The following is a 27,827-nucleotide window of genomic DNA, read 5'->3' on the forward strand; positions in this document are numbered from 1 at the left end:
AGGGTCCGGCGAGGGTGTCGTCTGCTCCGCTCCTCGCAGCTGCCGCGTACGCGAAAGTCGGGGAGCACGTCGATAACGGACTGGACTCCTTGGTGGTGGTGGTGGTGATTGCTGCTGCCGTCGCGGCAGAGGTCGTCGCCGCTGTCCTGTGACGAAGTGGCAGTGCTCACGGGCAAGTGCGTGTATGCCGATGGAATAGCTTTAGACTGGATGAGAGCGCCAGAGGAGGACTAGGTGGGTGAGTCGCCACGGAGGCGGTGTTGAGGGGAGAAAGCGGGAGAGCGACAGGCAAGTCCATCGGGGGAGGGGGGGGCTGGGGAGCGGGAGGACCGCGCAGACGACATCAGAGGGCGCGTGCGCACGCGCGTGAGGCGCTGTTTCTTTTTTCTTCTCTTTAAGCGCTTCTGCCCAGCGGATAGCCCCCGCACTACTCGGGCCAAAGCGTATGACAGCCGCTCCGCCTCCCCAGCCGAGGCCAACGCACCGACAGCAAACGCTGAGGGAGGGTGCCCACGGGGTCCGGTGCGGGTGCGTATGGGGAAAGGAGAGGGGAGAGGGGGGGGGCGGGTGGTGGTGGTGCGGAGAGGAGGGCCCGCAAAGGACAAACAAACAAAAATAAGCAAACGAGTGTGAGGGCGGCCCTCACCCCTCCCCGCCCGCACACCTTCTTGGCCTTAATGAGCGAGCGCGCTGCGATCAGCAGCGAGAGAGAGCGACTCAACGATTCACCGCGAAGGCGTTCAGATGTGCACATGTGAAGAGCAGCGAAGCGGCGCGCCAAATCTTATAGAGGACAGTTGGAAAAGGCTCAAAGAGGGGGTGGGGGTGGGTGGGTGAGTGCGGAGGACACTGAGATGAGCGATGGCCTCGATAGAGCCTCCGCCGCACCTCCCCCCTCTCCGCCACTCACAGGAGACAACTTTTGACCTCGCGGCCGCGCCGGCACACAGCAACTGGGAGGGGAATGAGAAGGGGAGTGAGCACACACACACACACATACGCACGCCTCTCGACTCGACGAAGAAGTGAGCGCACGCGTGCGCACTCCACAAAGAATATCAAGTAAAAGACGTACGGCCGGCGCATGAGTTGGGGGCGATGCTTTAGAAGAGGAGGAGGGAAGAGGGGACCGGCTTGCACCGCTAAGCGTTCATCTTTGGCCACATCTTCGCTCACCATCCCCTTTCCCGGGACGCTCTCGTGCGTCCCGCTTCCTCTGCCAAACGCCTCTTCCCCTTCAGCTACGCTTTCCGGCGCCGTCGTATTCGATAGACACCCAGTCCTCTCTTGATCGGCACACATACAGAGGCGCTCTCGCACTCCTGACCTCAGCGGCAGCGTCCGCGTTTGAAAGAAGGCGAAGCATTACGTGTCAGTGCGCCGCCGAATGGTTCCCTGCCCCCCCCCCCCCCGCCTTCACCTAACGATACATTCGCGAGGCTATCACGAGACGTGACAGTGGGGAGGGAGCAGCCGCAGCGGTACAGAGTGAAGCGCTGTAGTCACCATCAGCCATGCACAGAAGTGGGCAAGGGGGAGGAAAGGGTTGGGGGGCAACGAATACTATTCATCATCAGCTCTTGGTCTCGGCCCATGTCCCGCACTCCATAGTTGCCGCCTCGGCGCTGGAGGCCTTCTTCCCGTCCACCTCCGCAAGAATTTCGTCATACACCTTCTGCATGTGCTGCTGCATCCGAGCAGCGACGGCCTTGCTGTCTTCGTGATCGTAGTCGATGAGGAAGTGGCCAACACGTATGTGCAGGTCCGCCGGCATGCCTCCGATCGCTGTCCACCACGGCCATGTCTTCCCGCCACCCTCATGCACCATGTAGTACGTTTCCATTCGGTGTTCCATGATGGTGGCAAAGGTGCCGAAGCGGAACGCCTGCAGTTTGCGCGGATTCCTGTTAATGGCGCCCTCAGGGAAGACTGCGAGACTGCCGCCGCTGGTGAGGTGGGCGTTGACGCGCTTCTGCATCACCGCCTGCTTCTCCTTGTCCACCTGAAAGTTACTGTCCGCGTCCGAGGTGAAGTACACAGGAAAGTGCCCGACGCGGTTGAAGACGCCGCCAAAGATTGGAATTCTGCGCAGCGATGCCTTCATCAATGTGCGTATGTGGAGGAGATGCCTTAGTGGTGTCAGCCCAATAAAGGCATAGACGTCCCAGAAGGAGGTGTGGTTGCCGACATACGCCCCGTGATGCGGGCGAATGTCCTTCCACGACCGCTGCTTGCCAGCCTCGTCACGGTCAAAACATACGTGCACGCAAACCTGCGGGTTAAGCCACCATACGATGCGGAAAGATAGGACCAGTGGCATAATGCACAGGCGCTGCACGTAGTACGTTGGCACACCGACACGGCCCAGCTGCACAACGACCTTCGTCAAGGCCGCGACCGGTAGGATTGCAAGAACGTTGACAAGCAGGAACCATGCCCGCATGAGCGTGACGGGCACAAGGCGCTGGGCAAGCAGGATGCGCCATATCACGAAGGCGATCGCAGCGAAGAGAGTGCAGCCGACGACGTCCATTGCGTCTTTTTTGTTGTTCAGACAAGCAAACTGTGTTGGTGTGTACGTGTGGGGATAGGGGGTGAGGGGGGAGGCGATGGAAGAAGTGTACCGCAAGCCGTGACCCCTCGCCTGATACATGCACCGACACTCCGGGGGGAGGGGGAGGGGGGAGAGTGGAGCGCCTCACGCCGCTCCCGACCCCGTCACGGAGACCCACACGGCTTCGCGATGCAATGCGGCCATAGAGACAAGCGCTGCGGCGATGCTCCCGCCTCACCTAAATGAGCTCAGCCCTCCTCCCCCCAAACACACAAGCCTTGGGGCGGCGCAAAGTCCTCCCTGCCTCCGCCGCCTCCATGGGCAGTGGGGGTCGTGCGAGATACGCCCGTGTTGCACCGACGCCTTGCCATTCATGAGTTGGCCACCGACACTCGCAGCGGCAAAAACACCCTGACCTCCCCGCCGAGAGGCTTCGTGGGCCTACCACCACACACTCACAGGTGCCCCCTCTCCTCACAGGCGGTGAGGGAGCACAGAGAAGCTGAATGGCGGGTGGGGGTGAGGCAGATCTCTGCTCCTTCACGTTGCCGGGACTAAAATTTCACAGGGAGCGCGGCGTTGGTGATGGTGGAGTATGCGTGTGTGCCATTTCATACATCACTCTCTCTATTTCTTGCGTGCACACAGGCACAGACACACACACACACACACACCGATCTGCAGAGCCGTGCGGAGGAGGAAGGGGCGGCGGCGAGAGCAGCAGTGGGGCGATGATGCGGCGGCGTTGTTGGTATGAGGGGACGTCTCGTGTGATCGAACCTTTCAGGCACTGGTGATCTTGCATGGCGGATGTCGAAGGACCGGAGTGGGTGGAGAAGAGGAAAGGAACGGTGCAGAGTGTGGGCGGATTGTGCGGTTGACGCAAAGGAGTCGCGGCGTCGCTCCCCCTCTCTCCCTCCCCCGTTTCGAAGTGGCATCGCTTGACGGATGGGATTGGGTGAGAGGAGGGACCGCGTCTGTGACGCGTGGAGGAATCCTTAGGAGGAAGAGAACTGCACCCCACCCCCTCACACGGACGCCCGACGCGGAAACGTCACTCAGTGCGCGCGCGGGCGGTGTATCCGGGGCGGTGTGCCCCGGAAGTGTTGAAGGACACGAGGACATACGCGCTGGACTCTAAAACCTGCGGCAGTCCCCGAACGTTGCGTTCTGTATCTCCTGATTAGCCGCCCTCCTCCTCCACCCCCGCTCCCTCGTCACCGCCGCTTCTTGACGCGCATGGGGGTCGCGCACACGGACATATCGGCATCTAAGGGGAAGAGGAGAAGGTGCGAGGGCGGCAGTTGAGGGAGAGGAGAGGCTCTGCACATAGCGACATCATGACAAGACGTGGAGTGCGGTGACGGCAACCGTTGGCGCACATGCCTGCGACCACACCTGCATGCGGGTAGAGAATGAGGCCGAGTGACCGAGTGAGAGGAACGCACGCTCGCCACCAACGCTCGAGCCACGCATACACTCACGCACAGACAGCGAAGAGCTTATGGATGAGGTGGGGGTGGGGACATTAGGAGCGCTTTTTCCGCAGGAAGGGAGATGAGCGTGCAACGCATCAGAAACGTTGCCGAGGCATCAAAGTTTGGAAACTGGGAGCAAAAGAAATAGGCAAGTCGGGTGAGCGTGCGCATGCGGTGGGGCGGGGGAGGAGTGGGAGTGAGGGTGGGAGGGTGAGGCAGCCGACGACGCTTCAACTCGCATTCCTGCGCGCGCGAAACCGCTGGGCCGTAGTCGCTGCCTTGCACAAGCTTCACTCTCTCTCTCTACATATCTCTCGCTCTCTTCGCACAAGCTCATCGGCCAGGCCCTGCGCAGCAACGCCATGCGCCGCTCGGTTGAGGTGATGCGGCAGGCTTACACCGTCGCGGTAGCCGCAGGGGCCTTTGGAGCACCCTAGAGCGATGCGCCGCCGAGCGGCCTCATTTCTTTCGATTCCGCCACCGGATTCTCATGCCGCCGCTGCGCCGCCTCCGCGGTTGCCACCTCCGCTGCAATCTCGTCTCGCACCTGCTGCATGCGCTGCTGCAGCCTGACCGCGACGCTCTTGCTCGACTCCTGGTCGAAGTCGATGGGGAAGCGGCCGATACGAATGTGGACATCGGCAGGCAGCCCGCCATAGGGCATCTGTGGCGGCCACGTCTTCTCGCCGCCGACGGCGACCATGTAGTAAACAGGGAGGCGATGCTCCATGATGGTGGCAAAGGTGCCGAAGCGGAACGCCTTGAGTGTCTCGGGGGTTCTATTGACGGTACCCTCAGGGAAGAAGACGAGGCTTCCACCGCGGCGCAGGTGGGCGTTGACGCGCTCCTGCACCACCGCCTGCTTCTCCTTGTCCACCTGAAAGTTACCGTCCGCGTCCGAGGTGAAGTACACAGGAAAGTGCCCGACGCGGTTGAAGACGCCGCCAAAGATTGGAATTCTGCGCAGCGATGCCTTCATCAATGTGCGTATGTGGAGGAGATGCGACATGGGCGTAATGCCGACCACCTCGAAGGTATCCCAGAAGGAGGTGTGGTTCAACGCTAAGGCGATGCTGGTGCGGGCGATGTCGTCCCAGCCCACTGGCTTCCCATCTTCGTTCGCGTCGAACTTGACGCGCGTGTGGATCTGTGGGTTGGCCCACCAAACGGCTTTGAAGGCGTAGCCGACAATGCAGACACAGATACTCTGCAGACAGTGCTGCGGCACACCGACGTAGCGGAGCGGGTCGAAGAGGTGGATGAGCGCAGCGGACGGTAGGATGAGCGCAGCGGCGCACAAAAGAAACCACTTCTGCATGACCCACTTCGGCACCAGGCGACGGCGGAGAAGCGTGTAGCCGGCGCCGAGTGCGACGACGAGCATGATGCCACGCTGGCCGCGCGTCAGCTTCGGCAGACATGCGACCGCCTCCTGCGATAGGCAGGCCATCCTCGCACTCATCATGCCCAAAGGCAGCAACACGCGGCAATGCACGGGTCAGCTTATCCTAAGCGAGACGAAAACAGGCGAGTGCCCGCTGCACGCTCGATACACCTGAGGCCAAGGGGGCGCACGCGCGTGGGAGGAGGGGCGAGGGAGGCGCAGCAACGCAAGAAGGCTCCGACAAGGAATGGGCACAGTCGAGTGGAGAGATCCACCTCGAAGGGATTCAGCCGAGCTGCCGACCGGAAGAGCGGGGAGGAGGAAGAGGAAGTGGCGAGGCAAGGTGTGTGCTTGTCTGCGTGGGGGGCGGGTGAGAGGGAGGGAGGGGGGAGGAACAGTTCAAGAGTGAGGAGGGGTTGTTGGAAGAGAGAGAGGGCAAGGCCTTCGCGTAACAGCTCTATGCATCTCTATCGGTGTGCCTCTGTCAGCCTAACGGAGCTTCATCAGAGCAGAAAAGACGAGAGCGAGTGGGAAGCGATCAGCAGAAAGATGCGCAGAGATGCGGCAACGGGTGAGTGGGGCGGAGTTGTGGCGCCGTCCTTTGACGGCCCTGCCGCCCCGCCTCTCCTTCTCTTCGATAGGCCCCAGCTCTCTCTGTCATCGCAAGCACACAGATACGCCGGGGGGAGGGGGAGAGTGGAGCGCCTCACGCCGCTCCCGACCCCGTCACGGAGACCCACACGGCTTCGCGATGCAATGCGGCCATAGAGACAAGCGCTGCGGCGATGCTCCCGCCTCACCTAAATGAGCTCAGCCCTCCTCCCCCCAAACACACAAGCCTTGGGGCGGCGCAAAGTCCTCCCTGCCTCCGCCGCCTCCATGGGCAGTGGGGGTCGTGCGAGATACGCCCGAGTTGCACCGACGCCTTGCCATTCATGAGTTGGCCACCGACACTCGCAGCGGCAAAAACACCCTGACCTCCCCGCCGAGAGGCTTCGTGGGCCTACCACCACACACTCACAGGTGCCCCCTCTCCTCACAGGCGGTGAGGGAGCACAGAGACTCTAATTGTCCAGATTGGGCACGGAAGGGGGTGCTGGTCGTGCTTGGGAAGGTAATGATGGCAGTGGGGAGGGGTAAGCGGAGGCGACACCAAAGAAACAGCGCTGGACCGTCAACGCACGTGCCCACATGCAGCAGATGAGACGTTAGTGTGAGTGTGGGAACGGCGTGGAGGGCGATAGGGCCGCGGCGATGGTATGGCGAGGGGGGAGGGGGGATGTGGCGATCTCTCCATGGCGTGTTGCGTCGTCGAGAGCCTCGATGGGCACACGCCCCGTTGGGCCCACTTGTTTACCCTTTCGTTGCCGATGTCGATGCACACGCACACTGACCGACAAAGATGTCTCTGTGTGTGTGTGTATGCATCGCGTGGTGAGGGCCGGCGGAAGGTAGGACGGCAGGCAGTGAGAGACGCAAGCCTATGGCAAGACGGCGTCGGGGCTTACGCTGCACCCACAGTTCGGCAGGGGAGAGGCGGCTCTCCAGTTCCTCTCGGTCTCTCCTCGTCTCCTCGACATGAGCGCACCCCTTTCCGCGGTGCACGTAGCAGCCTTTGCCAACACGAACTCGGCAGTCTGTCGGCTCCCGCACTGCCTGACCTCACGCAGCAGGCCGCGGCTGGCTCGCTGACGCGGCGCTAGATGGGGACGAGGCCGAGGAGCGGTTGCCACTACTGGAGCTGCTGCTGTGACCTCCACGAATTTCCTTGTACATGCGCAGCGCGTCCTCGTCGCCGCACTTAGGTCCGAGACAGCCGAGGTTACACACATGGCCGCTGCGCGGCGCCTGTGGCCGTGCTGAGTCTTCGGAGAGGGCGAAGGGCGCGCCGTCGGCGTCGTCTCTGAAGTTGTTGCGCGCCGCACAGCCAGCAGCTACCTCGTCGTCGTTGTGACTGCTCTCATCGTCATCGTCGTCCCCAGACGACATCCCAGTGAGGGGCGGCGGGAATGCCGGCAGCGCTGGCACCAGCCCGCTGCTGACGTGCGCCATCGTCGGTGGTCGCTCGACTTCCTCACGAGCGGCCACGGCAGCAGTGTTGGCGGCAGCGGAGCTCTCCGCCGCGGGGGCCATGTTGGGGGCCGCCAGACCGAGCGGTGAGCAAGCTCGAGATTGTGTCGCCGCAATCACCCGTTGCAGCTGTGCCTTGAGCTCCGCAGCTTCACGAGTGCGGGCGCGCAGGGCCTCAGTGAGGAGCTCGAGCTGCCGTCTATCCTCCTCTACATCCCTGTCAAGAATCGCACCGGCAAGCACATGCTCCGAAGAAGACACTAAATGTGCCTGCGCGGACGACGGAGATGAGATGTAGCCGCGGCAGGGGCTTGACGTCGGCTTGGCTATCGGTGAAGTCCCCCCACCACCCTCATTGGCGGCGGACGGAGCAGCTGCGCGACTCTGCTCGGTCGGCGCGGGATCCACGTGAGAAGGCGCCGGCTGTGCTTCCTGATAGCTTCGCATTCCCCCAACAGCCTTGACAACGCCAGCCGCACGTTGTGGCGCAGTTGGGAGGCGGCAGAGGCGTCGCAGAACTGCCACCCAGGCCGACATGTGGACGAGTACAGCCTCCGTCGACGCAGGGATGATGAGGAAGGTGACGGAATCTGCTGACGCGGCTGGACCGCAGGCAGCCGCAGGAGCAACACAGATACGCAGACAACTGACGCCTGCCTCACCCACCTCCGGCAGCAGCTCGATGCTGCACGAGGGGGTCAGAGGCACAACAGGGTAGGCAGCATCCACTTCGGGTGCCTCACAGCCACTACCCCCATGCTCTGCTGCGTCATGATCGCCACATGACTCTCGGCGTGGCCCTGAGAAGTAAAGGTTGTCTGCAGCGTCGTCCGTGAAGTGGAGCTGCGGATGCGGCAAGAGACGCAGCTGCAGTCGTGCGCGATACCGCAGACCGAGCACGTCGTCCAGCAGCCACACCGGCTGTGACCGAAGCAGCTGCTTGAGCACACGCTGATGGACCACGTAGTCACGAAGAGTGAGCTCCGCGGACGGCACAGGAGACGGCGACGTGGGCGGGGACGCAGAGGCGTCGGACATATCTCAGATAGGAACAAGAAGGGGGGCCCTTTGCAGACACACGCGGAACACGAGCAATGTTCGTCGCAGGTGGGCTTGATGAGCCGCGAAAAGGCGTCTTGATTCGACCCGGTCACGAGGCGTTGGCGTGTTGGGTAACGTGTAGGAGCTGTGGGTGCGCGTGTATGTCTATGCGCATGGTGGTGCTGCGGGAGAGGGAGAGGGAGTCGGCGACGACAAGAGCGATGAGCACGAAGAGGGCGGACAGTAACGGCGCGAAGGCAGTGCGAAGATGAGAAGGGCGCCGCGAAAAGGGGAAAAAAGAACGAAGCGAGATGGAGCCCAACAGAGCAGGCCGGTAACGCTGCAAAGGTGAAGGCGAAGAGGGCCGATGGGGAGAAGGCGGCGCCGCCGCGCACCCGGGCTGCTGTTCGCGAGGAAGCACGTCGCAGAGAATACTTCCCAACCTAAACTTGGAACTGCCGTGCACTCTACGCGTGATAGATGCCCTCCTCCACTTTCCGTGCTCGTCGTTCCTTCAAGCGCCGGAGCGCGTTCGCATGAGTCAGAGGCAGAGAAAAGAAGCAGTGCACTAGTGGTCGCCCGCGAAGGGGCTCCCCATGGTGGTGAGGAAGCTGTCCGACACGTACGGCAAGATGCTGTACAGGAGGCTCATGCGGTCTCGCATGACACCACCACTCAAGCCCATTTGCACGGCTGTCACCCCCGCGGCCGCCTCCGCCCACGTCGAGGACGACACCGACGCAATTATATCGGCAAATCGATTTGTCTCGACTAAAAGCCGCAGTGCGGTGGTGAGCTCGTCGCTCGTGAGACGCTCTCTCACTCGCTTGACGTCGTCTGCTGTGACGCAGCTGATGTCCGCCTTGCTGACACGAATGAGGCGGAGCTCCAACGGCAGCGATGCATTGTCATATCTCTTCGCCGACGGCGACGACGTAGGGGATGGCAACGGCCGCGCGGCGGCGACGGAAGAAGAGAAGAGCCACATGTGCTACAAGTCCATGCCACGACTCTGTCGTCGCTGCCTGTCGTCAAGGGATGAAGGGAAGGGGAGAGAGGAGGACGCATCGACTAGCAGGGGAGTGCGTGCAGGCAGGGGAAAGGGGTAGGGGAGGGCGAACGATGGAAGTCCGCTGCATGCGTCACCTCACAGGGTGCCCTCTCGCGCACACTCTGCCTTCTCATGACCACGCGCGACATCAGCGAGCCTCGAGAAACCGTTATGACTCACTGGGGGGGGAGGCGAACGCGCACGCAGCACGAGCGAGTCCGCGACGACGGTGCGGGCAAGAGGACAACGAACGCCAAAGCTGAAGCAACACACTCAGTGGCGGCGCGGCTCTTCCACAAACTCACCCCCAAAATGTTTGCGACACGTAAGGCCGGCATCAGCACGTAAAGGTGGCCCATCTGCCTCCCCCGCCACAGCGCCACTGGGCGCACTACGCGAGCCATTGCGGTCGCCATCTTCTCTTGCCACGGCCACGGTCTGCTTCAGCTGCGGTATATCAACTATCAGGGCTCATTGCACCGCATCACGATCACACATGTATCCACACATGTACACACACGTTCACACACACACACACATTACTGCGCTTCCTCGTGCACGCACGCTACCGTCGTCGTCGTATGCCCGCACATTCACGAGAGGGGGGGGAGGGAGCGGTACAGGAAAGGAAGAGGGCGACGATCTTCGGCCACAATGGAGCTCCACCCAGCACACCTCCTCAGTGGCGCGCCGCTTGACCATCCTCCGCGTCATCGCCTGCGGCTCCGTCACTGTTGACGTCCTCACTCCCGCCGCTGGCGATGCTGTACCACTCCTGCGCCTCCACGTCTTCGCTCTCATCGACGTCGTACCAGTTGCCCACCCCATCACCCGCCCCGTCGTCTCTGGACTCTGCGTCCGTGCCGCCCCCGACGCGGTCGTGGAACTCGCGGCGCACCTCGCCGAGCAGGTTGCGCACGTACTCGTTCTCGCCAAACGTCTCGAGGTTTCCCTGCAGCATCCGCATGAGCCGCTCCACGGTGGCGGGCTGCACGGCGGTCTCCTGCTCCATGGCCAGCTCCGCGGCGTCAGGCTCGAGGAGATCTGCCGGAATCGGCGCCACGCTTGTGCCCATGACAGAGTCGCGAGTGACGCCGCGGTAGCGTGACTGACCAGCGCCGGTGGCAGACATCGTCTCATTCACCTTTTCCTCATTGTCATCGCCCCTGTCGGCAGCGCTGACGTGAATGGCGGGCTCGGACGCGATGCGCTGCACGACGTGTCGCAGAAGCGAAACACACTCGTTCAGCTTCCAAAGCTCCTCATGGCGGGCCACGAACAAATCCTCCAGGCGGTGGTGCGTGGCAGCATCCTCGACAGCGTCAAGTTGCTCGTCTGCCTGCCGCATCAGCTGCTGCAACACACTGCCCTGGCACGGCAACGAGAGCGTTGATTCCTCACCGCCGCACACCACATCAACACCACCGAGCACGTCCACCAGGCGAATCGCCGCCTGCGGAAAGCGCAGCACTGCCGCCGACAGCAGCTCCACTGCGGGCGGGGTGGCCGCCAGGGAAGTGCGCTGTGCACTTGTCAGCCCACGGAGCACCTTCGACGGCCGGCCGGCGCCGCCGGTTGCCTCGCTAGAGCGCTGGCGCGCTTCTTCACGCTCGATAAAATGCTTTGCCAGCGCCCAGCTAAACGCATAGTTGGGGAGGCGTAGCACATCTTCGGCGAGTGCGGCGTCACGCCACGTCAGCCCCGCAGCAGCCAGCGCCTCTTTCTCAGCCTCCTCGGAGTTGGAGGCACCACCGCGGCGAGGCTGCCTGCGCACCGCACGCACTGCGAGGGCGCGGTGGCGCATCTCAAGCAGCCACACCCACCGCTTGGCGCGCAGTGCGGTGTAGTCGAGCAGTAGCAGCATGCCGCAAGGGTCGTTCGGGTCGAGGGAAAGAAGACAGCGAGCGCGTTCGAAAGCAGTGCGGAGGCAGCCACGCTTTAGTGCTGCATGAACGCCGCGCTGTAAGACTTGGAATATGAGCGTGTTAGCGCTGCGGTGACACGGAAGCTGCCGTGATTCCCACGTTCCGGACAGAGCGAGGCGGCGCAAGACGACGCCGACCTGATACAGCGCCACATCCAGCAGCTCTGCGGCAAAGGCGCTCTCTCCGGTTGCTTCCATAGCGTACACGCACTGCAGCAGCGTGGGAATGTGGTAGATGTGGTTTCGTGCAAGACAGTCGACAAGATCTTGTACGCCACCCAAGCGCTCTTGGCACGCCTCCAGAGATGCCTGCGCACGCTGAAAGGCGTTGGAGGAGCAGACGAGGAGGTACGTGCGCCACGTCTGGCCCCACGCGTCGTGCGCTTCTTCGGTGGTGAGGAAAATGCCGAGGGAGTCGTATGGGATCCAGCGATAGCGGTTCGGCGTTGCGAACGCGCTGTGGACAAACTTCACCGTCATGTGATGCGCGGGGAAGAAAGAGACGCTGCCGGTGTCCCGCACGCGACCGTCAGCGCGGCGGTGCGGCGTTCGACCGTCGCCAACGTCCTCGACGGCCTCTGCACCAAACATGCGAATCCGCTCCAGACGTGTGTCGAGCTGGTTGGCGTCGCAGGCCATCACGAGTTGAAGAAACGATGACTCGCCCGCACTGCCTACTGCCGCGCCACCGCTCGCTGATGGCCCTACCCCTGTGGATGAAGACGCGGTGCCCATCATCGACGCCCCCACCAGGCGATGCTCTGCCACTGGACTGCCCACGCAGCCACCGCTATCGGGGTCGACCTTCTCGTGCTCACGACGCGCCAAAACGGCGTCCAGCAGCGCCTCCTCCTCCTCCTGCCGCTGTCGCTGCTGCTGCCGCCGCGACTTTTTCTTCTCCGCTCTTCTCCTCTTCTCTTCAGCAGCGGCGGCCTCCTCCGCGCGAGCCGCCTCGTCCTCCGTCGCCGTCCTCTTTGCGCTCCGCCTTGTCGTGCTGTTGCTGTGCCCCTCGTCTTCGCTCATCTCCTCCCAATCGCCCTCCGTTGAGCTCGGCACTGCGGCAGTAGCTGTCGCCTTGCTTGCATCGCTCTTGCCCTTCCTGTGTCGCTCCGAAGCGCTCGACGAGAGTGCAGTGGGGTCAGCCAGGACGTCGGTACTGGGTACCTGTTGCACAGCAGATGCTGGCGTGGTGGGAGCCGGGGTAGTGGCTGTCTCCACCTTTCTCTTCGCCTTCTTGTGTTGGCGGTGGCGGTTTGGCTTCCTCACCTGCACCGTGCTCGGCATCGCGTCGTCATCGGAGTCGTCTGCGTCAAGGCCGGTGGCACGATCGACGAGATCCTGCAGGCGGCGCATCTGCCGCGAGGACATGGTCGTTGTAAGCACGCCCACTCACGCAAACACGCGGTGAGGGGGGGCGCGCACAGAGAGGAGGCCGAAGGAGAGACGGAGTGCGGGCGTGTATGAATGCTGTGTGGAGAAGGCCCTCGCGTGGATGTGGACGCGAGATGGTAAAGATGCTCTCGCCAATGCCGATGGACACCGAGCGGGTGATATGCCTTTGTGTAGGATATGCGAAAGGGGGAGTGAGAGTCAGAGCTGAGCCGATAGGGTGCCATCGCCTGCACGTCTGCCGCCATGCGTGGGGTGCGGGAGACATGGAACAGGAAGGGAGAAAGGCAGAAGGGAGTGAGGGGGGGGCAGTGAGACGCTTTCGAGTGTGTTGCGGCAACAGCGAAGCTTTTCTTTTCGCGGGTTGTCACAACGTGAAGTTCGGCAACCGGGTCGATGCATGTGTGTGTGTGTGTGGTGGGGGGCGTTACTACGTGGGCTGCGCTCTCTTCCCTCTGCCGATACCTTACATGAGGAAGCAATAAGCGGAGAGAGCGGGCGGGCGGGCCGGGACGGCAGCACGCTTCCTTCTGTTTGAAGGTATATATATATAAATATATGTTCCCATCGGGCGGGAGGGGCGGAGGTCGGTGATCTAATTCTATCGGCGGCACCGGAGGCGCAGTGCAGATGGAAGGCAAACGCGAAGGAGCACCACTGACAGTGCACTCGTGTCGGTGAGTGTGAGGGGGGAGAGAAGGCGGGGGCCGGCCGGCGGGGGAGGGGAGACCGCCATGAGCAGCCGCCCGTCTCTCGCATAAAAAGGGGCACGAGCTTTTCTTTTTGCACTTGGGCGGTTTAGCGAGGGAGTGACACGGCACGCAAAAACGGCGGCCGCGCAGGTGAGCAGCTTCCATCGACGCTCCCACTCCCAGCACTGTTGGAGTAGCCGGACAGCCCATCCGTGATCGAGGCGGAGCGTGGAACCTCGCTCCAGGACTTGCTGTTGGCAACGACGGCGGTATGAGAAGCCGGCGGACTTGAGGGCGATGGCGACCACTGCGGCCGTAAGCGGGACCACGGCGACACATTATAAACGTGCTCGCCGACTGTGCGGGCAGCAGCAGCGGGTACCGGCGGACTGCGCGACCCTGCGTGGCTGCCTGCTGTTTCGGGCTGCGACGACTGCAACGGCGTCAGTGGGCTGCCGCTCAGGCGACGGTCGCAACGCTGACGCGATTGCGGCGCCTGGGGGGAAGCCTGAGCTTGGATGACCGGGCCAGTGGAAGGGCGCTGCATGTGAGGCGTGCGTGGCGGCCGGTGCTGCAGCTGGGGCTGAAGCGCGATAATTGCCTCCAGCGGCGGCGGGGAGGCGAGAACAGTCATGAACGACCCTTTCACATCGTCGCCGCTGCCCCACCTCTGAGAGGGCTGCACCACAGGGGCTTCATCGGCGACGCCGTCGCGCGCGGTTTTACCGCCGTACCACACATCCGAAGGTGCACTGCCGCGTGGCCGACAAGTCGTTGCTTGAGGCTGTATTAGGCTGTGCGACTTCACGGGGGGCAGCGCCACACCCTGGCGCAAGCGTACCACCTCCAGCGCCAACTGTTGCACCGCGGCCACAATGTGCTGACGTAGAGATGCGAGAGTCGCCACAGGAGAAGAGCTGCTCGTCTCCAGGAATGCGCCGCCAGGAGAGGAGGCCGATGCTGACAACGCCACGCTAGCAGGGGTTGCATTGGCTATAGGCAGGCGCGCCGACACCCGCGACAGTGCGGCTGTTCGACCAGTCGTCGTGCGCGCGTGTGAGGCCGCGCTGGCAAGCTTCTTGTGCGCGCCGTTGTCCAATGGCGTTGCCTCGGCCGGCATCACGACCACCTGCTCCACCTCCGGCGCTTCATCATCGTCACCGAACAACTGCTTTTCCGTCCACAGAAAGCCACCCTGAGAGCGCGACGTACCGGCGCCCTCACCGACGGCTGCAGCGTCAGGCGTGAGTGGGATGGGCGGCGCATCGACAATGTCACCGATCACCTTCAGAGTTGCCCTCTCCACGTCGACGTGTAAAGCAAGCTGTTCCTCTAGCATGGCGCAGCGGTGCGTGGCAGTCGTCGTCGTCCCCGTCAGGGTACGCAGCCTCGTCTGAAGGCTGGCGACAAGCGCTTCCAGAGACGCTCTCTCCGTCTTCCACGCCTCCGCGGCAGCTCCGTGCTTGGACCTCACGGTTTCTACGCTACGCAGCTCTGCCAGCTCCGCTCCACGTGCTCGAGGACTTTCCTCGTGCTGCTGCTTCAACGCCTGAGCCGCCTCACGGGCATGGTAAGTCTGCAGCTGCGCAAGGGCCGCCTTATACTTTTGTCTAAGCCCCTCCAGCTCATCTGTAAGGGCTGTCTGCGCAGCGGCCTGGCGGGCATTCTTCGCTTGCTCCTTGGAAAGGGACAGCTCCGCAGCCTCCTTCAGTCGCGCCGACTCCTCTGCAAGGGCTGCGCTGCGCTCGGCGGCCGCCTTCGCCTCCGCCACCATGCTCTCGGCTGCACTCTGTCCAGCCGTCGCCGCCGCGCACGTCTCTCGTAGCTCCCTCAGCTGTCCCTCCAGCTCCTCGCGTACAAGTGAAGCTGTCTCCACCTGTGTCTCGCACGCAAGTCGCTGCTTCTCTGCGGCGAGCACGTCACGGCGGGCAGCCTGCACATCTTCCTCCCACTTCTTCATGGAGAGCATGCGCCACTGGCACTCCACCTGCGCCTCCTTCAGCGCTCGTTGGGCCTGGCCAAGCTCCGACTTGAGGTAGCGGCACGCCTGCTCCAGTTTCGCTGCCGTCGCGCCAGACCGCCCAGCACGGCCGCTGGGGCTTGCGAGAGCTTCACCTTCTCCGGGCGGCAGCCTCCGCCTCGGCGAGGTAAGGGATAAGACGCATCGGTGAAGCTCGCGCAACAGGAGCAACGCCTGCGCGCTCTGGTGATGCAGCTCATGCGAAACGTGGCGCAGAGAGCCGTTGCCCATGCCACCTCTCGCCGGGGCTTCCCGCACGGATCCGGATCGTGGCTGGGGCGGCGACGACGTCCGTGCACGCCGCTGGTCCGGCGCTGCCGAGGATGGAGGGGCTGAGGTGCGGTGAGTGCGAGGCTTCGGTGATGAGGCGCTGCGGCGCGTCTGCTGGGGGGCCGCCGCTGGAAGAGAGAGAGCGCGGTCACGCTGCACGTCGTCCTCGGATGGAGAGGAGGGCAGCTCCATTGTGTGGATCGACGAGCTCGAGCGCGAGTGAGACTCCGAGCAGCTATGCAGCGCATCGTTGTCGTCCTCATCGTACACGAGTGTGCTGTTCATGTGATTTTCCGGAAAATCGGCCAGCGAATGGAGAGGGCTGCGAGGTGGAGCTGCGGGCGACAGCGGCCTGGCAAGCCCCGCCCCGCCGGCTGCGGAGGAAAGACGCGACTTCACGCTGGCCAGCACATCCTGTACTGACCGCAGTACGCACCCCTGGTCCTTTAAAGCCGCCTGCAGTGCGTGCCGCGCCATCTTCACCTCTGCCTTGAGTGTGTCCCTCTGCTGCTGGAGGTGAGGAAAGCGGCGCATCCGCCGTCGGATATCGTCCGCCTGCCGCTGCAGCGCGTCGCGCGCGCTCGTCAGAGCAGCCTCCGCCTTCTCCCTCTCCGCGGTCAGCACACGCACCTCTGCCTCCCGCCGGTCAGCGGCCTCACTCAGTCGCACCGCCTGCTCTGCAATAGTGGCGTCCCGTTCACGCAGCACGTCCTCCATGGAGGCCATGTTCTGCGCCAGCTGACGCATCCGAAGATGGATGCCGGCGTACTCCTCCTCCGTATCGGCAGACGCCTTCGCGGCGCGCTCTCGTAGCGCAGCGACCTGGTCGTCCTGCTCAGCGACGCGCGCTTTCGCCACCCGCAACTCCTCGCGCGCCTCGTTCAGCTGCGCCTCGAGCGTCTCCTGACGTTTCTCGTAGCGCGTGCGTTGCGCCTCCCACTCAGCCGCGTCTATCCTCACAAGCGCATGCTGCTGCTGCTGTTGCGCATCCCGTGCGTGGCACAACTCCACCTCAAGGCGCTTCACGGAGTCCCTCTGCGCCTGCTGCTCTTGGCGTGCCTTCTGTAGTGCGTGCCGCAGACCCTTCCACTCCTCCGCTGCCTCGGTGAGTTTCTCCTGCAGCGTTGCCCTTTCAGCGCACACGGTGTTGTAGGCCTCGGCAAGGTTGGCGTAGCGGCTTGCCTGCTCCTCGACCTCCTTGCTCACCTGCCGGAGGACAGCCTCCTCCTCGGCATCTCGCTCGTTCTCGTAGCGGCGTAGAGCCGCGGCAACAACGGCTGCCATCTCGGCCTGCGTCACGAGAGCGGCGGCCTCGCCCTCACCATCTCTTGCCCTCTCCTCCCACTTCCGCTCGCCTTCAGGAGCGCTGTCGTCGTGGTGGCGGCTCTGCACAGCAGACGGTGAAGACAGCGATGCCGGGGTCGGAGAGGAGAAGAGCATGTCAGGCGTCTTCAATACCGGCGGCACTGATAGTTGGGCAGCCTCTACATCGGCATAGAGGCTACGAGACGGGGAAGTAGGGGCGAGTGCCGCGACTGTCGATTGAGACGGCGCCGTGCAGGCCTCCCTATCGAGGCCAGCATCAGCTTGCTGGTCGCCCCAGGCATCTTTTTCGCACAGCGCTTCACCTCTGCCAGGCTGGCGATGAGGAAGCTGCTCAGCAGGTCGCCGCAGCATCTTCCCCAACGAGGAGGCGTGCAGACAACCACGGTGTCGATGAGGGCGACGAGGCTCAGCAGGGGGTGGAAGCTGGGACGACACCTCCCTCGCGGCCTTGCCGTGCGGCGACAAGAAATCTAGCGCGCTGGGCTCCGCGCGGGAGCGCGCCACGCTGGCCGCCCTGGCGCCGGCGGGAACAGTGGCTACTGCAGCAGATGGCTTACTTGGCAGGTCACTCCGCACGGTGGCGTGGGCCTGCAACGGCGCCGATGTGGCAGCAGGAGCAGTGGTATACGTGACGGAGAAGGATGAGGTGGGGGCGGCGGCTGGACGCTTCACGGAGCTCCCACCATCTGCCCTGCGAAGCCCCACAAGCTCTGGAGAAGCCGTATCCATCAGCAGCTCGAGAGCCGAGCGCACAACACGGCGACTGGAACTTTTGCCTCCACTGCCGCTGTGCCCTTTCAAAGCTGCCGCCGCGGCGGTCGATGACGCGCGGCTTGGAGTTGTGAAGGCCGACATAAAATCAACGCAACAACAGAAAAGACTCTGTATTCGCGTGTGTGGGTCGGAGTGGGGCTGCGCCTACAGCTCCTGTCTATCGAGTAGTTGTACAAGGCGTCTATTTGTGATGTATGGGTTCGCTTGGGGCGATTGCAATTTATATGTGTTTCCACACCTGTGCGGATGCGCGGCGGCGGGGGCGTGCGGGTGTTTCTGCGGGCGAGTCCGCGATGAGCTCTTCCCCTTTTTTGTACTTGTGTCTCTCTTAGGGGAGGGCCGCCGCTGGCCCGCGCACAGACTGTCTGCCTCCTCTGCAGGTGTGCACGTTGGTGCTGTGAAAAAGCGGAGGGCACGTGCAGACGATGAGGAAAAGGGAGGGACGCGGGACAGTGTGAAATCGGCCGAAAGCGCGCGCACCTTCATTGGCACTGTGCGGGACAGGGGATGGAGGAGGCGCCGCAGAAGCTGGCGTGTGTTGAGAGCCTCACCAATAACCGCACCAGCAGGGGAACCCCCCCTGCACCACCGTGGGCGACACGAAATGACCGCGACAGGAGACGACGTCGGCGGCAAGGGTCATCGTATAGCGGCACGGAGAAGGGCAACAACCTACAGACATGAGGACGGAGTGTGGGCGACGCCCGCACTGCGGCTCCGGTGCCGCGCAGGCGTTGATGTAGCCAAGGCTGCGCGTTAGTTATATGCAAAGGACGATTGGTGGCCCAGTGGCGGGGCGCTTCGTCGCCTTCGTGCCTCACACTTCTGTTGAGCAGGGATCTCGTTGGCAGCAGTGAAAGGCGGCGAGGGGTGGGGGGAGAGGGGAAGGGTACGGTGCGAGGTCTTCCGCAACTTTTCGCCGCCTCCCTCGGGTGTGGGGTGGGTGGGTGGGGAGCAGTGAACGTGCGTGGGGCGAAACAGGTGTGCTCGAGTGCGCCAGCAGGTGTAAGTGGCGGTGGTGACTCTCACCCTCTTCTTCAATAATGCATTCACCCTCCCTCCACCCTCCTCCCGAACAACAGCGTTGAGGTCACCTCCGTCAGTTTCATGCCGCACTTGCTCGTGCGTTTCTTTCTCGGCACGATGGAGGCCGAGAGAGGCGACGAGTTCAAATCAGAGGACAGAAACGTCACTCGAACCCTCGCCATCCACCGGGTGCACGCGCGGGGATGCACGAGGGACGACCAACCAGGAGACGCTGAGGGTATTCGCGTGCTGGGGCGGGCGCGGGGGGGCACCGGCGCCACGGATAAAGTGACATACCAACGACAGCAGTGTAGTTCGCCTCAATACATGTCTTCGTGCTACTGCCTTGGCGTGCACGGCTGCGTCGCAGAGGAAAAAAAGGAGGAGAAGCCGTCCATGTCCATCTGCAACGGCAGCGGCGACGGATGTCATGCGCGCACGCCCCAGAGAGCGTAAGAGGAGAGAGGAGGAGGGGAAGAAGGAAACGTCAGTGGCGCTGTGCACATCTTTCCTGCTCGGCTACCGCCACCCCTCTTCCTCTTCCGCCCCTCCCCCTGCTTCCGAGTGCCCGCACTACTCGTGCTCACCCTGCACGAGCGCCCAGCGGATGGTAGTGGCGGACTACCTTGTTGATCGCTTTCACGTGCTCCTCCTCCACGTACGCACGCGTTGAGGCCTCCTCCTGCACAATGGCCTGTCGGGCTTCCTCCAGCAGACGCCGGCTCTGCAGCCACTCTTTCTTGAACTGTGCCACGCAGAGGAGTTGGTCGTTCAAGTCGTCCGACATGGCATCCACCAACTTTAGTCGTGCTTTGGCCTCTCGTCGCTCGCACTCCAAGCGGACGACGCGCTCCGTTTTAATAAAGTGTTGCAGTGGCACGTCCGCCGCCTGTGGCGTTGCTCGGGACATCGGCGTGATGGCGAAGCGGCTCCCACGAGCGACGGCGGGGGGGAGTTGAGGGTGAGGGGGGAGAGCGGCGAAACAAACCACGCCAGTAGACGCTCGTGAGTGCGATGTATGTGAATGCTTGGATGTGCGCCGACCACTGCCGACGCTCTGAGGAGCTAACCTGTCGCCCACAACCCCGACTGCTTCAGGGATCCGCTCAGGCCCCGTTGCGCGTGGCGTGCAACAGAATCGCCCATCGGCGTGTTCACATGAGCAACAGCGAAGGTCGAAAGAAGCGCGCGCGCGAGTGAGAGAGTGAGAGAGGTGGAACATGTAGAGGGGGGGGCAGGGGTGTACTCAGTGATGTGTACCGAAATATACACCAATACATCGGCACTTATGCGTGTGCGTGCGTATACAGCACTGCAAGGCATAAGCAGCCATACAGCGCGTCATGGTGCAGTCGATAATGGGCGCGCGGCTGTGTGCGTGTGCGTTAGGGGGGGCGGAGCGGACGGGTAACTCACAGCAAACGAAAACTGAGTACGAGGTGAAACGACATGCTGAGACAGGCAGGGAGAGTGCAAGTGAGGCGGTGGCACCACCGCCATGGGTGCCATGGCTCCTGGGCCCCACCTGCCCACCCTACTCCGCTGGGATCACGGGCGCGGGTGGGGCTCGGCAGAGCAGCTTCACATCAAGACTGGCAATGCTGCCGACTACTGCATTCAGCGAGGTCGACGCAGACATACGGCGGCCGATGGGGCCGTGAGGTGGCGCACTTGCTTCCCTACGCTGAAGCGCCGCCGTGGCTGCTTCATGCGTGTCGGCGTTGCCGCGCTGCTGGAGGCCGTGCATGCTATCGACACAAGCGCGGTACGCACGAAGGCTGACGGCGTAGCAGATGCCATGCACCATGAGCTTCGCCGCATCCTGCAGCACTGCAATGATGCCACTGTAGACGCAGAGGCACGCGGCGACGCCTAAGCTTGCGTCGATAGCCCAGCTCATGTAAAGCCCGTAGGTTGCGGCGAGGGCGACGTCGACGGCCAGGCGCGAGTGCCCCAAGAAGCGCCAGCCGGCCCTCACCGGTGAGGCGCAGCTTACGGTCAGGAAGAGGTTCAGGTAGAGGATATAGAGCGTGAGCATGCCGCCAAGACGCTCCTCCGTGATGATCGGCATCATGCTGGGAAAGACGAGTGGCAACGAGCTGTGCCTGTCACAGGCTAGGCCGCCAACGATGCCGAGGGCGAGGCCACCGACAAGACCGACGAAAGCCATCGCGGATGCCTGCAGCAGTGCCACGGTGTAGCTGAGACAACATGGCGCCGCTGTCCAGTAGGCGTTGTCGCCAGGCTGGGTAGATACCCATAGCAGCATAAACCCGTTGGCGTACACGAGTGCCCATACGTGAAGGCTACTCGGTGGCAGCCCCATCTCGTTCTCTTTGGAAGACGCGCGTGAGCAGCGCCGCGGAACCGCTACCGCCAGGGCGACTGCAAGCACCGACAACTGCAGTGCTGCCACGGTCATCCAGAAGAAAACGGTGTAAACGGTGCCGAAGAGTTCGCGGCTGACGACGAGCAGTTCCACGGCGGCGTCGAGGCTGTCGGAGATGAGAGCGATATCCGCACCCCATAGCGCGCCCCGCGCCGCAGCTCGCCCCTGCGCTGTCGAGAGAAACGCGATGCCGACATCCGCAAGGCGCGCCGCTGCGGCATCGTTTACCCCGTCGCCCACCACAGCAACGACCCGGCCCGACTGCTGCAGCACACGCACGAGCGCTGCCTTCTCGTCAGGCTGCATCTCTGCATACGCAGAACAGGCGGCGTACTCGGCCGCAGAATTCACTGCGGCGCTCATGTCAGCCGTTACGTCCACAACAGACGCTGGCGAGCGGTGCTCCAACTCCCATAAGCACAGAGGCGGCACGTCGCGCCCGCTCATAATCGCTGATTTTAGCTGCACCGCCTCTGCCGCCGCGGCCACCGAGCGGTGCTCATCGCCTGAGACGAGCGTTACCTTCACGCCAAGTCGGCGACACTCCGAGACTAACAGAGCCGCGTCGCCGCGGAGCGGGTCAGCGAATGTGAGAAGGCCCGCTAACCGCCAAGAGTCACCACCCTCGGCAACGGCCACCGCCACACATCGCAGACCGCTCTGGCTCCAAGCGAACACGAGGCGCTGCGCCTCGAGGCATGCGGCGGCAGACTCTGGATGCTGCACAAGTGCTAAGACCGAGCGCAGCCGGCCCTCGGTGACTCGAAGAAGTGTCCCATCACGCCGGCGCAGCAGGGCGGAGCTTCGATGCTCTCTCTCGTGCTCCACGTAGTCCAACTGCGTATACTCATCACAGGCGTTGAGGTTCGCATAGCGTAGCGCAGCCCTCCTTGTCGTGTGAAGACTTGACTGCCGCCACCGGCATGCCAGCACCATCAGCTGCACCACATCCGCTCGAGTCGGGTACCTAGCCAAGTAGACGCGATAATGCGCCGCGAGGGTGCAGTGGCCAGAGGACAAGGTGCCTGTCTTGTCCACCAGCAGCATGTCCACCGATGCGAGCGAGAGTAGGGTGCCGAGGCGCAAGACGACGGCGTGGGCACGCTGCATGGCCGCCGATGCACCTCGCGACGTTGCCAGGTACACGGCCACATCAAAACAAAGCGGAGCGCACAGCAGCGCAAGCAGTGTCGTCTCCCGCGCCATCTTCCACATTGAGTACCCGTCCCACCCACGAAGTGCCCCGAACAGTACAACTTCGGCCGTCACGGCTACAGCCGCTAGGAGGAAGCACGTACCGGCGTAGGTGCGACTGAGCCGCTGCCGCTGCACAAAGCCGTGCGGCAGGCGCTCGACCAGCTCAACGGTCTGGCCAACAAACGTTTCCGGTCCCGTGTGGCGTACTACCGCATCTCCAGCTCCGTCCACCACCCTGACGCCAGCAACCAGCAGCTGGCCCGCGGTCGCGACCACAGTGCGGGTGCGCCCCGTTACATGTGACATATCGACCCGCACGGACCCGCTGTAGAGATAGCAATCAGCAAGCACCACTGACCCTGCAGCAAGATGGACAAGGTCGCCGGGGACCAGCTGCGCTGACTCCACCATCATCCATGTCTCTCCTCGGTAGGCAATCGCATGGTCGGGCACCTGACAGCAGAGGCGCTGCACCCTTGTGCGGTCTACCACCCCCGTGGCCACCAGCACTGACGCCTGAATCACTACGAGCCACGCTACAGTAAACCACATGCAGTAGCTCCCTTCCACCACGCTGTAGACGACTGCCCCGCCAACGACGAGGGCTGTGCTGAGAGAGAGGAGGGCGCGTACAACAAAGCGGTAGAGCGGTGGCATGGCCATTCGAACGTCGTTCATGCCGAAGCGTTGCCGCGCTTCGGAGACGGCGGTCGAGTCGAGCGCAGGCGGCGGGGCACACGCACTTCCCTGCGAGGGCCACGACGCTGGAGCGCTACCACGGCACTTGCCCAGCGACCCTGCAGAGGAGCTGGCGCGCATTCTGAATATGGGTGCGATTCTGTGTCGCCGCGCCACTCACCGCCGAAGAGGGTGCTGAGAAGTTGAGCAGACAGCGCACACCTACACAAACGCACACGCACAACTGGCGTGACAGCAGGGCAATGAAAGCGCGAGGGGAAGAGTCCCAGATGTTGTGCACAGCTGAGCGCAGCAACGAGAGCAGCCGTCACGCTGAAATATGATGCAAGCACCCCTGCCGAAAGGAGTGCGAGGCAGCCGCATGAACTGACCCCTGCCCTATTTTTTTCCTTTTTTCGGTTGCGGTGGAGACTTGTGTGAGCGAAATAAGGAAGAGGAGGGCGAAATGCGCATCCGCCTGCCCTCCCGTCTCCCATTCTCTGCTGCCGCCTTTGCAGTCACAGCCGTCCCTCGAGTGGACACAAACGCATGCTGCGACGTGCGCGTGCGTATCTCCTGATCAGCCGTGAGGCGCGTTCACAAATCAGAGGTGCCATTCACCGTTGTGAATCTCTGTTCAACTCAGTGAGTTAGCGTCGTGTGCATACATGCGTGTGTAGAGGTGGGTGCAGAGGAATGAGGAGACAGTGTACCGAGGCGAAAGAAGCGGGGGTGAAGAAGAGAGAGGAACGGTACGGAAGGGGAAGGGGAAGATGGGCGGGGGTCGCACTCGGATGCGGCACACACACGTGCCCGCGCACTCGCAGGCCCGTTAGCATTATGAGTCGGCGGGCTTGGCAAAGGCGCTGAGGGGCATTCGTGCAAGGGCGTCTCACACCCGCCTGTCCGTGTACTTCCCCGACACGTTCCTAGTGAAGCTGCGAATCCAGACGAAACGTCAGGCGCGCCACTCAGGATATGCCTTCAGCCATGACATTCCTCAACGCACACATACACTAGCAGATGGGGAGGTGGGTGAGTGGACAGGGGGATGTGGGGTGCGCAAAGACACGCATTCTCACCACTCGCGCGTCACTGCCCGCATACGTATTGGCATTCTTAGGCGCTGTTGTGTGTGTGTGTGTGCATGCGTGCGCAGTTACCGGTCTTCCGATTCCCCATGCCTCTCCCGCATCACCTCTGCTCTCTGTTCGTGTGTGTGCTTCAACACGAGAGGAGGCTCGTAAACGCCGGAGGATACGGTGTAAAGAGACGGAGGAGAGGGGGCCGGGGTGCAGAGAGCGGAAGAAATGAGCGGTAGCGGCACGCAGACGCGAGGCGAAATGCCCTCACAAGTGTGAGTAAAGAGAGACGTGTGCACTGCGCTCGCTTCCCCTCCCGTCCCGTCCCCTCTCGTCCTCCTCCTCTCGCTTTCTACGTTGTCCTGCGTGCATGTCTGGTGCGTGCACAATACGCTCTATCATTCCTCTCTCCCTCCCCCCGCCACGGTCCTTTCCTTGCGCGCCTTCTTCAGCGTTCACCGAAGCAAGTGTCGCCAGGCCGCTTTACACACGACCGCGCACGACTGCGGAGAGAGGCGGGTGGTGGTGGTGGTGGGGAGTAAGGAGAGAAAGGTGAAGAATGGAAAAGAGGAGGAGATGGATGGAGAACCGAGAGAGCCGCCGTTGGCCCGTGCGCATGCCTTGTACCAAAGAAAGGCGTCACTCCCACCCACACCCACGCACATCCGTGCATGCGTGCGTGCGCCTCTACCGTCGTGATGCGCAAGAGGAAGAGGGGAAAGGACGCCGTTGAAATCTAACCTTACAGACACAGAGTAATACGGGAGCATTCGTGAGAAGAGGTCTAATGTTTAAGCGGCACCGGGTGCCGTGGGAGGGAGGAGGAGTGAGGGGGGAGGAGGAGGGAGGAGGGAGCGTTCCAAAGAGGGTACATAAAACAGAGTGGTGGTGGTGGTGGCTGAGGCGGTGGGGGTTAAGGGGGAGAGACAGAGAAAGCCGATGACGATGGCTCACCGAGTCAACCGCGCAATGCACGGGAAGGGGGATGGAAGGTTGAGAGAGGGAGAGAGCGAGTCAAGCGCAGAGAAAGTGCACATGCACACACGCACCGGCACTGGCTCACAACAAAAATGGCTGTTGGAGAAGGGGACCGTGTATGAGAGCGTAGCGCATGCGTTGAGGTCTGTGTTGGTGTGCGTGTGTGCAGGGGGTAGGGAGCGGGAGGGGGGAGGGGCAGGGAACGGAGATAGACGAGGGAGGCATGAAAGGGATATCCGGGGAAGGAACGTAACACAGCTGGAGACAAGTACAAAAATTCTGTACACACGCGCACACGACCTTCCGCCGTCAATCGAGAGGCTGCAGTGCACTACGTGAAAATAGACGCGGCTCCACCTCCTCTTCACCCCCCTGAGATCCACTGCGGGGGCCCTCGCGCTCCGCTAGCGCCGTCTTTCGTGCCGTTGTGATGCTCCCCACCGCGCAGGAGCGAACAATGACGCGATGCGGCACCGTAGGCTTGCTGTTCTCCTTATCCGACTCGTGCTTGAGGTTGCTCTCCTCACGGGTCGCCCTGTCTCGACGGCGCTTCTCTGCGACAGCAGCGAGCGCGGCAGAAAAGTCAAGTCGCCGTCGCGACACGGCAGCCGAGGCTGTGACTGCATCCGGTGAAGTGCCTGCCGGTTCGGAACTGGCCGCGCTACCCTTGTCGCTTGAACTTCGCTGGCGTGGACGGTAGTCGTCGCCTACCGTCCTCTCCGCTGCATGCCGGCCGGCGTCAATGTAGCTGCGCGCGACGGCTGCGAAGCTTGCCGAGGTGCTGCTGCTGCTGCTGCTGCGCTGATTCCGGTACGATTCTTGCCGGAGTGACAGTGGCTCATCACGTGACGTCAACGGAAGAGGCGGCACCACCGCAGCGGCTTTCGATTTTGACAGCGTGGCGGATGGCGGACTCATTGCGGTCCCCGCACGCCGAGTTACGACGACGCTGTTGCTCGAGAGCATTTCGGCGGACGTGACGGCAGTGGAGATGTTGGTCCTGGTCGCTGCCGTGGCCCCGCGCAGGTGATCCGCGCCCCCCTCCCAATCGGCGCCTCGCCTCTTTGCCTTCCTTTGCGCAGGCACCGCATACACGTCGTCGCTTTCATTCGCGCCCTCCGCCTCCTCATCCACGCCCCGGTTGCCAATCGGTGATGGTGGCGGTGAGGATGTGAAGCTGCTGCTCCTGCTGCTGCCGGTGCTTCCTTCGTCGCTGCCACGCTCGTCATCCCCACTTTGGGAGCGACGCGGCCCGTGACTATAGGCAAAGACGTTGTCGCGGTTGTCCATGGTGCGGATCAGCATCTGGCGTAGATTCAGGATGGACTGCTGCTGCTCCTCAATCTGCTCGATCATCCGCTCCATTTCGCCGGTCATGTGGCGCCGCTCCTCACGCAGCGTCGCCTCCAACTCCCGCTTTTCTTTGCGGTGCTGCTCCACCTGCGCCTCGAGCGCACTTTTGGCATCGTAGAGAAGATCGATTTGCCTGCCTTGGCGCAGCAAGTCGCTGAAGAGGGCTGTGCTTTTCGAGTAGGCGGCCTTTAGCAGGGAGTCCAGCTGCGAGACGTGGATGCTGTCCCGATCCCCGCGCAGGCATGTCAAGTCTTTCACGAGGCTCTCCATCCCCGCGAGTTTTGTCTCGTGCCGCTCCACCAGTCGTTCGTATTTGCGCTCGTGCTCCTGGATCAGAGCCTCGTACCGTACCTTGGCAGACCGCTCTGACTTCGCCTCCTCCAGAGCTTTATTCTGCATGTCCATCACACGGGTGCGGCTCTCAGACATCTCCCGCTTTAGCTGCCGGATGAACCGCTTGCTCTCCTCGTTGCGTGTCGAGAGGGCAACAACCTCAATGATCTTGTCCTGCAGCGCCTGGTAGGCATCCGCGTGCTTATCAGCCATATCCTCGTAGAGCGCGCGCTGGTGCTCATACATCTTCTCGAACCGGTTGCGCTCCCGCTGCAGCGCCTCATAGTCGGCGAGCGGCACCATCGGCTCCGAGGCGGATGGGCTGCGGCCGTGGGCGCTGCGCCGCGATGTGCTGCGGGTGAGCGAGGTGTTGTGCGATGCGCCGTGCGGGTGCGGGCCGTACAATGTGCTTCCCCGCGCCGCGTTGGGGGTGGGCGATTTGCTACCGGCCGCGGCGCTGAAGCCCGTTTTTGTCACGGCTGTGTTCGTGACGTCGTGCAGCGCGCGACAGTGATGGTGACTCGGGCGCCCCTTGTTGCTACTGCCGCTGCGAGTGCTGCTTCTCCCGATGCTCTTTCTATGGGAAGCCGAGAGAGAGCCGAGATAGCTCGCGTCGTACTCGGTAACGTCGACATGGGCGGCACTGCTGCTTGGCATGTGCTGAGGCGAAAGCAGGGCTAAGGCAGATGGTGAGGCGTCGATGCACTGCGCCGTCACCCGATCAACCGTGTCTTCGAGAAAGATGGCAGCGTCATCGGTAGATGTGCCCAGCTGGCGGTGCATCGGTGTCAATGGCAGCCCCTCGTGAGCAGTCATCG

General features: G+C 62.8%; 9 protein-coding genes across 9 annotated transcripts in view; all 9 read right to left on the minus strand.

Annotated features, from left to right (window-relative positions):
• Positions 1 to 1,573: 1,573 nt before the first annotated feature.
• LSCM1_07495 (uncharacterized protein) lies at positions 1,574 to 2,533 on the minus strand (the record flags this gene model as incomplete). The annotated part of the gene is made up of 1 exon (XM_067324863.1): positions 1,574 to 2,533. One exon carries the CDS (start codon positions 2,531 to 2,533, stop codon positions 1,574 to 1,576), a length of 960 nt encoding a protein of 319 aa, XP_067181470.1.
• Positions 2,534 to 4,465: 1,932 nt separating this feature from the next.
• Positions 4,466 to 5,497, minus strand: LSCM1_07496 (uncharacterized protein; the record flags this gene model as incomplete). Its single annotated transcript, XM_067324864.1, has 1 exon — positions 4,466 to 5,497. One exon carries the CDS (start codon positions 5,495 to 5,497, stop codon positions 4,466 to 4,468), a length of 1,032 nt encoding a protein of 343 aa, XP_067181471.1.
• A 1,581-nt stretch (positions 5,498 to 7,078) lies between these two features.
• LSCM1_07497 (uncharacterized protein) lies at positions 7,079 to 8,524 on the minus strand (the record flags this gene model as incomplete). Its single annotated transcript, XM_067324865.1, has 1 exon — positions 7,079 to 8,524. One exon carries the CDS (start codon positions 8,522 to 8,524, stop codon positions 7,079 to 7,081), a length of 1,446 nt encoding a protein of 481 aa, XP_067181472.1.
• A 571-nt stretch (positions 8,525 to 9,095) lies between these two features.
• Positions 9,096 to 9,515, minus strand: LSCM1_07498 (uncharacterized protein; the record flags this gene model as incomplete). The annotated part of the gene is made up of 1 exon (XM_067324866.1): positions 9,096 to 9,515. The coding sequence occupies one exon, from the start codon at positions 9,513 to 9,515 to the stop codon at positions 9,096 to 9,098; it is 420 nt and encodes a 139-aa protein (XP_067181473.1).
• A 742-nt stretch (positions 9,516 to 10,257) lies between these two features.
• On the minus strand, positions 10,258 to 12,870 carry LSCM1_07499 (uncharacterized protein; the record flags this gene model as incomplete). Its single annotated transcript, XM_067324867.1, has 1 exon — positions 10,258 to 12,870. One exon carries the CDS (start codon positions 12,868 to 12,870, stop codon positions 10,258 to 10,260), a length of 2,613 nt encoding a protein of 870 aa, XP_067181474.1.
• An 819-nt stretch (positions 12,871 to 13,689) lies between these two features.
• Positions 13,690 to 18,054, minus strand: LSCM1_07500 (uncharacterized protein; the record flags this gene model as incomplete). The annotated part of the gene is made up of 1 exon (XM_067324868.1): positions 13,690 to 18,054. The coding sequence occupies one exon, from the start codon at positions 18,052 to 18,054 to the stop codon at positions 13,690 to 13,692; it is 4,365 nt and encodes a 1,454-aa protein (XP_067181475.1).
• Positions 18,055 to 19,582: 1,528 nt separating this feature from the next.
• Positions 19,583 to 19,909, minus strand: LSCM1_07501 (uncharacterized protein; the record flags this gene model as incomplete). The annotated part of the gene is made up of 1 exon (XM_067324869.1): positions 19,583 to 19,909. The coding sequence occupies one exon, from the start codon at positions 19,907 to 19,909 to the stop codon at positions 19,583 to 19,585; it is 327 nt and encodes a 108-aa protein (XP_067181476.1).
• Positions 19,910 to 20,533: 624 nt separating this feature from the next.
• Positions 20,534 to 23,404, minus strand: LSCM1_07502 (uncharacterized protein; the record flags this gene model as incomplete). The annotated part of the gene is made up of 1 exon (XM_067324870.1): positions 20,534 to 23,404. One exon carries the CDS (start codon positions 23,402 to 23,404, stop codon positions 20,534 to 20,536), a length of 2,871 nt encoding a protein of 956 aa, XP_067181477.1.
• Positions 23,405 to 25,632: 2,228 nt separating this feature from the next.
• Positions 25,633 to 27,827, minus strand: part of LSCM1_07503 (uncharacterized protein) — a gene marked incomplete at both ends in the record, with an annotated part of 2,223 nt that continues 28 nt past the window's right edge. Inside the window, one exon of the mRNA XM_067324871.1 lies at positions 25,633 to 27,827. This exon is cut by the window's right edge and continues 28 nt beyond it. Coding sequence (XP_067181478.1) covers positions 25,633 to 27,827 — 2,195 coding nt within the window.

This window comes from Leishmania martiniquensis, chromosome 4 (assembly GCF_017916325.1).
Source record: "Leishmania martiniquensis isolate LSCM1 chromosome 4, whole genome shotgun sequence".
Taxonomy (NCBI): domain Eukaryota; phylum Euglenozoa; class Kinetoplastea; order Trypanosomatida; family Trypanosomatidae; genus Leishmania; species Leishmania martiniquensis.